General features: G+C 39.9%; 1 protein-coding gene across 1 annotated transcript in view; it reads right to left on the reverse strand.

Annotated features, from left to right (window-relative positions):
• DYX1C1 (dyslexia susceptibility 1 candidate 1) overlaps positions 1-11,095 on the reverse strand; it is a 30,113-nt gene extending 19,018 nt beyond the window's left edge. Inside the window, exons 1-3 of the mRNA XM_005860199.2 lie at positions 10,940-11,095; positions 8,091-8,224; positions 2,469-2,697 (exon numbers count right to left, since the gene is read on the reverse strand). Of these exons, the coding sequence (XP_005860261.2) occupies positions 2,469-2,697; positions 8,091-8,224; positions 10,940-10,967 (391 nt within the window). The 5' untranslated portion in view covers positions 10,968-11,095. The remainder of the gene's footprint in view (positions 1-2,468; positions 2,698-8,090; positions 8,225-10,939) is intronic.
• Positions 11,096-11,619: the final 524 nt, after the last annotated feature.

Here is an 11,619-nt window from a genome sequence, read left to right on the forward strand (position 1 = left end):
GGGGTGGGAACCGGGTGGAGGGGAGTTATGGGGGGGAAAAGAGGAACAACTGTAATAATCTGATAATAAAGATTTAATTTTCAAAAAATTTTAAAAATGTAAGTGAATCTCAATATGAAGATAAACATAAAATCATTTATAAAATATTCATAAATTGAATTAAACTGTATAAATATCAGCATGATCAAATGTTGAGAATACTTCTTATCTATAAAAGTGTGTTTGGGTTCCAATAGTACTTGATTAGTTTCTTTCTTTTTTTTTAATACTCATCCGAGGATATTTTTCCATTGCTTTTTAGAGAGAGGGAAAGACAGAGAGAAATATCAGATGTGAGAGAAACACATGGATTGGTTGCCTCCTGCATGTGCCCCGACCAGGGCCAAGCACGGAAGGAGCCTGCAACCAAGATATGTGCCCTTGACCAGAATCGAACCTTCGGTCCGCAGGCCAATGCTCTATCCACTGAGCCAAATCAGCTAGGGCGGGTTTCAATAGTACTTGAAAACATCCAGTTTGTTTAGCAGTATTTAAAATATGAAAGAAAATGTTTTCATATACTCTAGTTGGTATGGTTTGTTGAAATGTCATTAAAGAAGGAGATATTTTAGAAGTTAACTTGCATGTAAATATTAAACCACAATCCTATATAATAAAAGAGAAACATGTAAATTACCCGTCCTCCCACTACCCTCAAGCCACACCCACAAGCCAATCAGGGGTGAGTATGCAAATTAACCCAACTAAGATGGCGGCAGCCACAGAGCTAGAGCAAGCAGGAGGTTTGGGTTGCACCCGGCAATGGAGAAAGCCAAGCTTCCCATCTGCCCTGGCTCGCCCTCAGCTCTGCTCAAGACTACAAAGTTTCAATTATAGAAGAGCCCTGGGCAGCACCTGGGCCCCTGGGCCCTCGTGTGCCCCCCTCTACCTGAGTCACAGTGCTCAAGTCGCCACACAGAGATGCGATGAGTGTGGCCAGACACCTCAGCGTGGGCTTCTGGGTTGCCCAGCGGCGCCACATGGAAGCCAGGCGGGCAGCGCACTCTCTCCCGGCCGGCCTCGCATAGTGGCTCTTGCGTGAATGCACAGGGAGCCCGACCGGCCCCTGCGGTTCCAGCAGCTGCGGCCCGGCTTACCCAGAAGAGGCTACGTGGGTGCGGGGCGGACTCCTCATGGGTGCCCAGCACCTGAACACAGGGGCTTCCCCCACACACAAGCCCGGTATTCCAGGGGAGGATAGCAAGGGGAGTGAGAGAGAGTTTGGCGGACACCCCACATTCTCACTGCACCTCCGTCTCCATCACCCCTGCCCCCAGGTAGCCAATGAGAGGTCCCAGCATGCCGCCCCCTGGTGGTCAGTGCACGTCATAGCGAGCAGTCAAACTCCCGGTCTCCCAGTCGAATGACCGCCTGAGGGAATAATTTGCATATTAGGCTTTTATTATATAGGATAATTACATAAGTGATTTTACTACAAAATTCTCCATTTGCTAAATATACACAAAACAAAGTTTAATATTCTGAGATAAAATCAAACTTAGCTTTCAATAAAGAAATATGTTCTTTTAACTATTTTTGAACACATCAGGATCTAAGTCCAGAAGAACCCTTGTTTGCTTGATATTAAGTTTGCTTAGTAATATTCATCTGCCTGAGTCATGTGAGGAAAAAGTCTTTTAACAAAATTCCTAGTTTATTATCTCTAAAGGAATAAATGAATGTCTCTGGCACTGACAGTCCACTCCAATACTTTTAAATATTGATGTGTGTGTATATATATATTGATTTCAGAGAGGAAGGGAGAGGGGTGGAGAGATAGAAATATCAATGATGAAAGAGAATCAGTGATGGGCTGCCTCCTGCATGCCCCACACTGGGGATGGAGACCACAACCCAAGCATGTTCCCTGACCATGAATCAAACTGTGACCTCCTGCTTTATGGGTCGAAGCCCAATAATGATTATTGCTTAATATGCCAAACAACTTTTCAATATGCTAGACCTCACTGTTGAAGTAGAAATGACATGTAACTGAGTAGAAAGAACACAGGTTTCAGATGCAGACAGATCTGGGTTCAAATCCCACAGGCTTACTTATTGGGTATTTGTTTATCCTTTCTGAACATTTCCTCTAAAATAAGAATAGCAGCACTTATCACAAAGTATTGACCAACTACTGAGCCACACCAGCCAGGCCACTGAAAGACTTTTTGGATGTGAATTAAATACATATTTAACAATACCTGCATAAATTTCAAAAGAAAGCACACAGACAAAATCAACACTGAATCCTTGCTCATTTTATAAAAACTTCACTACTTCCTAAAATAAAAAAATAAATTTCACCTTAATCTTTTTTTTTTTCAATACTATTCTCAATATGACCTAATATTGTAAATTGATTACAACAACAACCTATATACTTCACCACCAGGACTCACTTTCCCAGAAAATATTAATTATTGTACCTTTTGTGGCAAGATTTCTCGATGTTGAATTTCTAGGAAAACTTTTATGTTTTAATTTCTTTCCCTCTTCTATTAGCTTTTCTTGTTGGTGTAACTTATCTTCTCTTTGAATTATTTTTTGTTCTTCAGCTTTACTTTGATGTTTTTTCCAGGCTTCCAATTCTTTAGTTGCTTTTATCCGTTCATTTTCTTTCATACGTTCTATTTTTTCCCTCTCTTCATCTTCAATCTGTAAAAATTACAATTACCAAAACTTTTTTTTAAACCCTCACCCAAGGGCATGTTTTTATTGATTTTCAAGAAAGAGGAAGGGAGAGGGAGAAAGAGAAAGAGAAGGGTCTCAGGTTCAGTTCGATTCAACATGCCCAGGTTGCAGGTCTGATCGCTGGTTGATCCCCGGTTGGGGCACATATAGGGGCAACCAATTGTTGTTTCTGTCTCACATCAATGTTTCTCTCTCTCTACCTTCCTCTCTAAAATAAATAAAAACATGCCCTCACACGAGGATTAAAATAAATAAAAAATAAAAATATTCGCATCTTTCTCCTCTGGAGAACAAAAATTCATACCTCTCTCCTCTAGAGAAGCAGTGTCTGACAAAACTTTTTTCGATGATGGTAACGTTCTGTGCAATCCAAGTCAGTAGCTGCTACCACGTGTTGCTAATTGGGCATGTAAAATGTGACTAGTTTGGCCCTGGCCGGTGTGATCAGTGGTTAGAGCATTGACCTGAACACCGAAGGGTCTTGGCGATTGTGCCCTTGTATGGTCAAGGGCACATACCTGGGTTGCAGGTTCAATCTCCTGGTTGGGACACATGTGAGAGGCAACTGACTGATGTATCTCTCTAACATCAATCTCTCTCTCTCTCTCTCTCCCTCTCTCCCTTCCATTTTTATTTTAATAAAAGGCAATGGAAAATATATCCTTGGGTGAAAATTGATAAAAAAGACCAAAAAAGTGATTTTTAATTTTATGTTTCATTAATTTACATTTAAATTAATATACATTTAAATAATACATCTGGCACAGCAAAAGAATGACAAGCTGGGACCAAGTTTCCTAGAGGCTGAATTATTTTAAGACGTAGAATTAACTTACTGGTTTGAAAACTATCCTGAAGAAGTGCTCTGTAACATCTGCATGAATAAATACCATACCCTCTTTTGGAAGATTGGCTATTTTCCTATTGAACTGTGTAGCACTGACTTTAAAATGCATTTCACAGATTACTGAACAGGAGTTTCCTGTAGTCCCAGAATTGCACCTCAGGCCTAAACTAAGCACAAAAGATGCTAATTACTATGTGTTCAAAGAGCTGCCAATAGGTTGGGCCAGGAAGAATCTGCATGTAACCATGAGCCAGCTTTTAGTGCCTGACAACAGGGCATGATGACCAGTCAGTGTTAGCCAGAGGCAGCCACCACCTAAAAGGAGATGACAACTTCACCCAGTTTAATAATATGTTTGCCTTTCTTCCCTAACACATGGAAGAAGGGAAAAGTCTGTGAAAAGTCAGAACACCCTCACTCTTCATAATCTCTGCAAGTGGAGTGAATTTTGAAGTTTTAAAAACTGCTAAGACAGTCTTAATTACCAAAAAGGAGACTATTCTTATAATCAAAAGAAACAGGCAAGTTCTGTTATTGTAGCCAATATGTAGTTAAGGGATATTTATATATATGTAATTTAATTTGTAATAAGTTAACTTAAAAACAAAAAAATTGCATAACTCTTGAGGGAGTCAAAGGGAAGAGGAGGGACCAAGAAAGGCTTCACAGAGCATGTGACAGAAGAAACTAGAAAGAAGAGAAAAATCTGAGGAAGGTAATACCATAAAGCTACGATAAAAGGAAAGAGAGACCATCTACATCAAAGAGAAACAAAGAAAGACAGATGTTAAACAATCCTTGAAGTTCTCTTCTTTAAAAACAAAGTAATATGGGGAATATATCACATAAAGGAAGAATGTTTAGTAACAGAAAAACTCAGAAGGCTAGGAAAACTATCATCACACATGAAGAAACTGAATTTTAAGTTCTTTGCATTGACAAAAAAGGATGCCATAAAGTATGGGATATTAGCTTACTACAGACAGCAACTTTAACTAATAGGAGATGGATGAGTAATTCCTGAAGAGAAAGTCTATATTTCTTTTAATTTAGAATGAATGGTTTATCAAGGCAATATTCTTTATAAACCAACTAGAGGCCCAATGCACAAAATTCATGCAAGAGTAGGCCTTTGCAGCCCCGGCTGCTGCAACCCCAGCGGCTGCCTTGGCCCTCACAACCCCGGCTTCGTCCGGAAGGTCGTCAGGTCAGTCATTCTACTGTTCAGCCGTCCGGTCGATTTGCATATTATGCTTTTATTATTATAGATGTTACTTATAAACTATATGCAAAAATCCATAAATAAAATATTAGCACCCTAATCTGAGGAAAATATTAAATAATAGATCTTGATCAAATAGGGTGTTTCTTATTTATGATACTAAGAAATCTAAAGGGAAAAACAACATGACCTCAGTACACGGCAAAATATCAGTTGATACCTGAAACAACAGAAAAAATTTAGCTTGCTAAAAGGATCCATACAATGTCCAATTTCATGAAGAAGCATTGGAAATACTACTAGCAACGTCACTAAGGCCAGTATGCCTACTATTTTTCTAGAAATAACTGATATAATAGATTTTTTAAAATAAGAAATATAAATATGGATTATAAGGAGATAGAACTGTCATTAGTTGCAAATAATATGATAGACTACTTAAAAGAACCAAAATAACAAACTGACAAACTATTGCAAACAAAAAGTAAGTTCAGCAAGGAATTCACTTACAAGATCAACTCATACAAACTCATAAAAACAAACTTACTTACAAACTGGCAATAAACAATTAGAAAAATACAGTGGAAAATCATTCATTAGTAACTGACAGAAAAACCTTAAAAAGGCTAAGAATAAGTTTTATGAAATACTAGAGGCCTGGTGCACGAAATTTGTGCACAGGTAGGGTCCCTAGGAATGGCCAGCGATCAGGGCCGATCAGGTTCCTTGCCTCCCTGCCTCCTCCTTCCCTTTCTGCCCGCCCACGTGCCGCCACTGCACGGTTCTCCCCACCTCCCTGACTCTCCGCCTCCTCCTTCCCTAACCACCTACGTGCTGCCACGGCGTGGTTCCCCTGCCTCCCCCTTCCCTTGCTCCCTCAGCATCCCGCCCCAGCCACTGCTGCTGCCACTGGTCACCTTCCATGTTCTGCGCTGCCCCCTGGTGGTCAGCACACATCATAGCGAGTGATTGATCTCCTGGTCAAACTCCTGAGGGGATACTTTGCATATTAGCCTTTTATATATATAGATGAGCAAGTCTCAGGTATGTTAAATAATTTTGCTAGGGATATAACGTAAGTCTGAAGAAATGGAAATAAATGCCATGTTCCTGGAGGGAAATCTCATTATTGTAAATATGTTAATGGCAAATGAATCTCTAAAGTCAACATAAATCTAATCAAACTACCAAGAGGACTTCTTAGACTTCTGATACATGTAAAATTCATCTGCAAAAGAAAATGTTCCAGTTTTATAGAGGCATGAAGAGGCTGGCAGTTCCCACCTACAAATATCCTATATAATAAAAGGCTAATATGCAAAAACAGACCAAACAGCAGAACAACCGGTCGCTATAATGCACACTGACCACTAGGGGGCAGACGCTCAATGCAGGAGCTGCCCCCTGGTGGTCAGTGAGCTCCCACAGGGGGACCGCCGCTCAGCCAGAAGCCAGACTGACAAGCGCAGCGGCGGTGGCAGGAGCCTCTCCACCTCCGTGGCAGCACTAAGAATGTCCAACTGCCAGCTTAGGCAGGGAGCGGGCCTAAGCCAGCAGTCAGACATCCCCCAAGGGCTCCTGGACTGCAAGAGGGCACAGGCTGGGCTGAGGGACTCCCCCCCCAAGTGCACGAATTTTGTGCACCAGGCCTCTAGTCAAGTATAAAACTGGACAAATCTATCAAAAACAACCATTTCAAGGCACTGGAAGTTAACCAAAGACAGCCTGCAAATTGAGAAGTGTTTATTTTGGAAAAACTGCAGAAGTTACAGGTAAGAACAGTGGGAGACTGTGCTCTCCTGCCTGAGGTTGCTCTCAACCACCAACTTCCAGCTAGAATAACAAGATTGGCAGTTACCAACATGAAGCTAGCAACAACAACAATAAAATAAAATTTAAAAAAAGAAGTTTTGTTGGCAAAAAGGGTGGACCCACTTCAGGGTGGGGCAGCCAAACCCTGTGGCTTTGGTGGATAAAAGCAGTAGACTTGGTTGGGAATGAATAAACAGGGAAAATTTGCAGTTGAGGTCTGAGGTTGTGTTCCTGGTTAGGGTAAGAGCCTGACTAGACAGAAAATTCACATAAAGATCATATAAATGAGAGCTATAGAAAACCTGTGATAAACTCACCACACAACCCTGGCTAAACTGAAAGCGATGTATTTATGGGGAAGACCTGAGGAAAACTGGCATAAAATGAAGCCAAGGAGGCATGAGAACTGGCTCCAACTTTGAAGGTATTCTCAAGCCTACACATACATCAATTGGCAAAGGGTGGAGCCTTTACCACCTCTGCCCAAATCATTAGCTAACAATTAAGCTATACAGACAAAGGGAAGACCCTCTAAGGAAGTTAGTCTAAAAAATATGAACTAAAAACCTTAGCATAGACATCAGCAGCTGTATATCCAAGGGAGACTAGATTGATTCCACAATTAAAGTCTATGCAAGTTACTAAAAAATACTTATGTATGTATGTATGTATGTATGTATGTTAATCCTCACCCAAGGATATTTTTTTCCATTGATTTTTCCAGAGAGTGGAAGGGAGGGTTACAGACAGATACAGAGAGAGAAACATCGATGTGAGAGAGACACTGATTGGTTGCCTCCCCCATACACCCCAACCAGGGCTGGGGATCGATAGAGCCTGCAACAGAGGTACACGCCCTTGACCAGAATCGAACCCAAGTCCCTTCAGTCCACAGGTAGACTCTCTGACCACTAAGCCAAACCAGCTAGGCTGGGGTTTCTTTTTGGGGTGATGAAAATGTTCTAAAATTAATTGTGATGATGGCCTGCACAACTCTAAACATACTAAAAACCAATGAATTGTAAGCTTTAAATGGGTGAATTGTATGGTGTGTGAATTATATCTCAAAAAAATATTGCTGATTGAAGCTTTAACTTGAAATCCTCAACAGTTAAAAAGATGTTAATTTGTCAATATTTAGTTTTTTCCTTGCTTTAAATTATTGTGTTCATTATCCCAAGATTAAGAAAGAGGTAAAATACACCATAAAACCTTATCACTTCTGATTCCCCTGGAAATAGAAAATTCTCACTGAAACAAGTAAATCTATTATTATTCAACATTTATACCCTCAACTTTCATAAATATTTTCAGGATCACATGTAAGCAGTAGATAACTTATATAACTTAGTTATTAGTAAGTCCAATGACCAAAGTATGAACAAAGAGGTGAGGAAGTATAGTGGTTAGGACTACTTATCCTTACATGTCTATTATCATATCTTTAATTAGAGGACTTTTCTACTTGCAACTTACCTTCATCATGACATTTAGTGCATATTTTTGATCTTCCCGCCTTGCTGCAGCTTTTGCTTCTGTAGCTTCTTTTGCTCTTTCTTGTGCTTTTAAAATAGATTTTTCTCTTATTCTTTGCATCATCTCTTTGTCAACTAAAACATAAGGAATATCACTAAATTAGGATTCTGATAAATTTGTTTTATTTAGGAAAGAAATGCTTAAGATTATGACTCGGGATGATGTATTTTTTGGACCTTACTTCACATAGAGAAGTGAAAATGTTTCTCAATATTAAACTGGCCAAGAAGCTAACATTAAAAGGTAAGTGAGTAACTGTATAGTAATTACTACAGAATGAGGGGGTGGAGGAGAATATGAATGAGAGAGAGGAGGAATAACAGAGGGGGGAATAAAAGGGGAAATGAGGGGGACGGGGAGGGAGAGAGGGAGAACAGAGAGGCACAAGAGGGAAAGGATAGCAGAATGAGAGGGGATCAGAGAGGGAGAAGGAAAGGTAGAGGGAGGAGACAAGTTGAGGAGAAACACATATATCCTCCTCTCTGTTGAGAAACCTATTTGCTTATAAACCTGATCACAATAAATCAGCACTATGAGGTCTAGAAAACAAATGAGTTGAGACTATCTGATATGATCAATCACCTTCACAAACATAAAAGGTAATTTACACATATGATGAGTACAGAGCCAGCCCTAGGAAAAATTATAAAGTAACACGACTTGTTATATATAGAATTTTACCATTCACAATTATTTTTTTGAGTTTTACACACAGGCTGCAACCCATTAGGGAGGGGGTAAATTACCTTAGGGCAGTGGCTGGCAAACTGCGCTAGAGCCGGAGTTTGCTGGCCACTGCCTTAGGGGAAGTGGGATCAGGAAAGGAGCTAGACTTTGAGGGGCAAAAAAACAGGAGAAGAAACTTGAGGGGAGAGGGTGACCTGGGGGAGAGTAGAGTGGAGGGAGGAGCGGGGATGAAGTGGGTCCTAGGCAGGGGTTCCTAACCTTTTTGGTGAGGCAGATCCTTTGGCAGAGTAGTTACTAGTAAAGCCTTATAGACCCCTCATAATGCTTTTTAAAAATATATATTTTTATTGATTTCAGAGAGGAATGGAGAGGGAGAGATAGAAACATCAATGATGAGAGAATCATTGATCAGCTGCCTCCTGCACACCACACACTGGGGATTGAGCCCCCAACCCGGGCATGTGCCCTGACCAGGAATCAAACCATGACGTCCTGGTTCATAGGTCGATGTTCAACCACTGAGCCATGCCGGACGGGCCATAATGTTTTTAAATGCATGAAATAGACAACACAGGATTACAAAGAAAGCTAATTACATTAAAACATTTACAAATATTAAAAAATACATCTGATATACTATTGCATGCTTCTTTATTAATGCATTAAATAATATATAGCAACAAGTCTAACACTATAACTTCAAATAAATGAGTATAAAAGACAGGTACCTGTGATATGAACATATTTGTGATTTTTGTTGATAGTACTGCTGTTTGTTATCTACATTCCCAATTGAAGGGAATGTTAAGTTTCAGTTAGAGGTAAGTAAAAGGTATGTAATTTTTATTCATGCAAGGTCTTGGCTGGAACTTAGGGCTAGAATTAGGTCTGGAGCCTCTCCCCAACTCTGCTCCTGCTTAGTATCAGGAGGCAGACAATTGGATCAGCTACAGGGGCAGAAATAATGAAAAGAACATCAACTTTTCAAATAAAATGTTCCACATCTAAAAGAAATGAAAAGTGTATCAAGAAGGAAAAAAATGAAACATATGTTTTGAATAATGAAGGAAATAGGCTTGGAGTATACACTGGAGTTCCACAATAATTCATGTAAAAAAAAGATTGTTAAAGAAATAATTTCACTAAATTGTAATCTGATTTCTGAAGTAAAAGTCAATGTTCATTATTTGTTATGTAAGTTAATTTTAAGACTGTTTTGACTAGTTTATATCAGAGGTTGGCAAACGATGGCCAAATCCAACCTGCTGCCTGTTTCTCTACAACACAAAAGCAAAGAATAACTTTTACATTTTTAAATAGTTGGGAAAAACCCTATTATTTAATAATAATATTTTGTGACATATAAAATTAAATTCACATTTCAGGGTCAATAAATAGGTGTAGTCAACCTGACACTTACTAGTTGAGTGACCTTTGTCAACTACTAAACCCTCAGTGCCACAGTAGCCTCACCTTTAAAAAAAGGCGGGCAGTGGGGTGTACCCAAGTGATAGGTTGTTATGAGGATTAGCAGATGTGTTAATGCCTGGTACAAAATAAGTGCTCAATAAAGGTCATATCCAGAAGGCCTTATCCACTGAATATGCAAGCCCACATTTTCTGCTTAAGAGTTATTATTTTATGATCATTATTATTATTTTGTGGTTAATCCTCACTGGAGGACATTTTTTCCATTGATTTTTTTTTTTTTGAGAGAGAGAGAGAATGGAAGGGAGGAGGAGAGACACATGGACTGGTTGCCTCCCACACACACCAGGACCCTACTGAGCCTGCCACCGAGGTACCTGCCCTTGACCGGGAATCCACCCGGGACCCTTCAGTCTGCAGGCCGACGCTCTAACCACTGAGCAAAATAGGCCAGGGCAAGAGTAATTATTAATGTGCGTAATTATTAATAAGAGTAATTATTAAGTTTTGAATCATTCAATTTTTAAGTTATTTAAGTGGCAGCTGAAGCACTATCTCATTTAATTCATGATAGTGTGCCTATTTTTTTTTCTAGAAGAGCAACATACTTGTTTCAAAAGACAAATTTTTTCAAAGGTATAAAATATAAAAACATCTTTCAATAAAGAGCTTACCACCTGACACAGAAAGGGCCTCCCACATGACGGCTTCTTTTTTATGTAAGGTGAAAACAATAGTGTCATTCCCAATCTTGGCTTTGCTGCTCTCATCGTCAATGGGAGCATAGAGAAACACCTCAAATAAAAATGGAGCAAAGTTGACCTATTCAGAAGGGGAGGAAACGAAAGTTAATTTAGTTCCACAAATTAAAAACACAGCTGTTAAGAAATAGGTGATAGAGACCACAATCATTTTCTTTTTCTTTTTAAAAATATTTTATTGATTTTTTTACAGAGAAGGAGAGGGTTAGAGGGTTAGAAACATCGATGAGAGAAACATCTATCAGCTGCCTCCTGCTCGCCCCCTACTGGGGATGTGCCCGCAACCAAGGTACATGCCCTTGACTGGAATCGAACCTGGGAACCTTCAGTCCGCAGACCCATGCTCTATCCACTAAGCCAAACCAGTTAGGGCCACAATCATTTCTTTAAATAAATGCTACAAATTTATTCCAGGTCGCGAAAGATTCGCCAGGCATATGTTGGAAGCTGTGCATAAAAATAATCTCTGATTTGATAGCATCTGGTGTCACCTGAGTGGAATTCCTTCGTTGCTGGTTTCAATGGTACTAACTTTTAGGGAGGCCATGTGCAAGGATGCGCCCGATGCGCGCGCACAGGGGCGCAAACGCCGA

This window comes from Myotis brandtii, unplaced genomic scaffold, assembly GCF_000412655.1.
Source record: "Myotis brandtii unplaced genomic scaffold, ASM41265v1 scaffold1326, whole genome shotgun sequence".
Taxonomy (NCBI): Eukaryota; Metazoa; Chordata; class Mammalia; order Chiroptera; family Vespertilionidae; genus Myotis; species Myotis brandtii.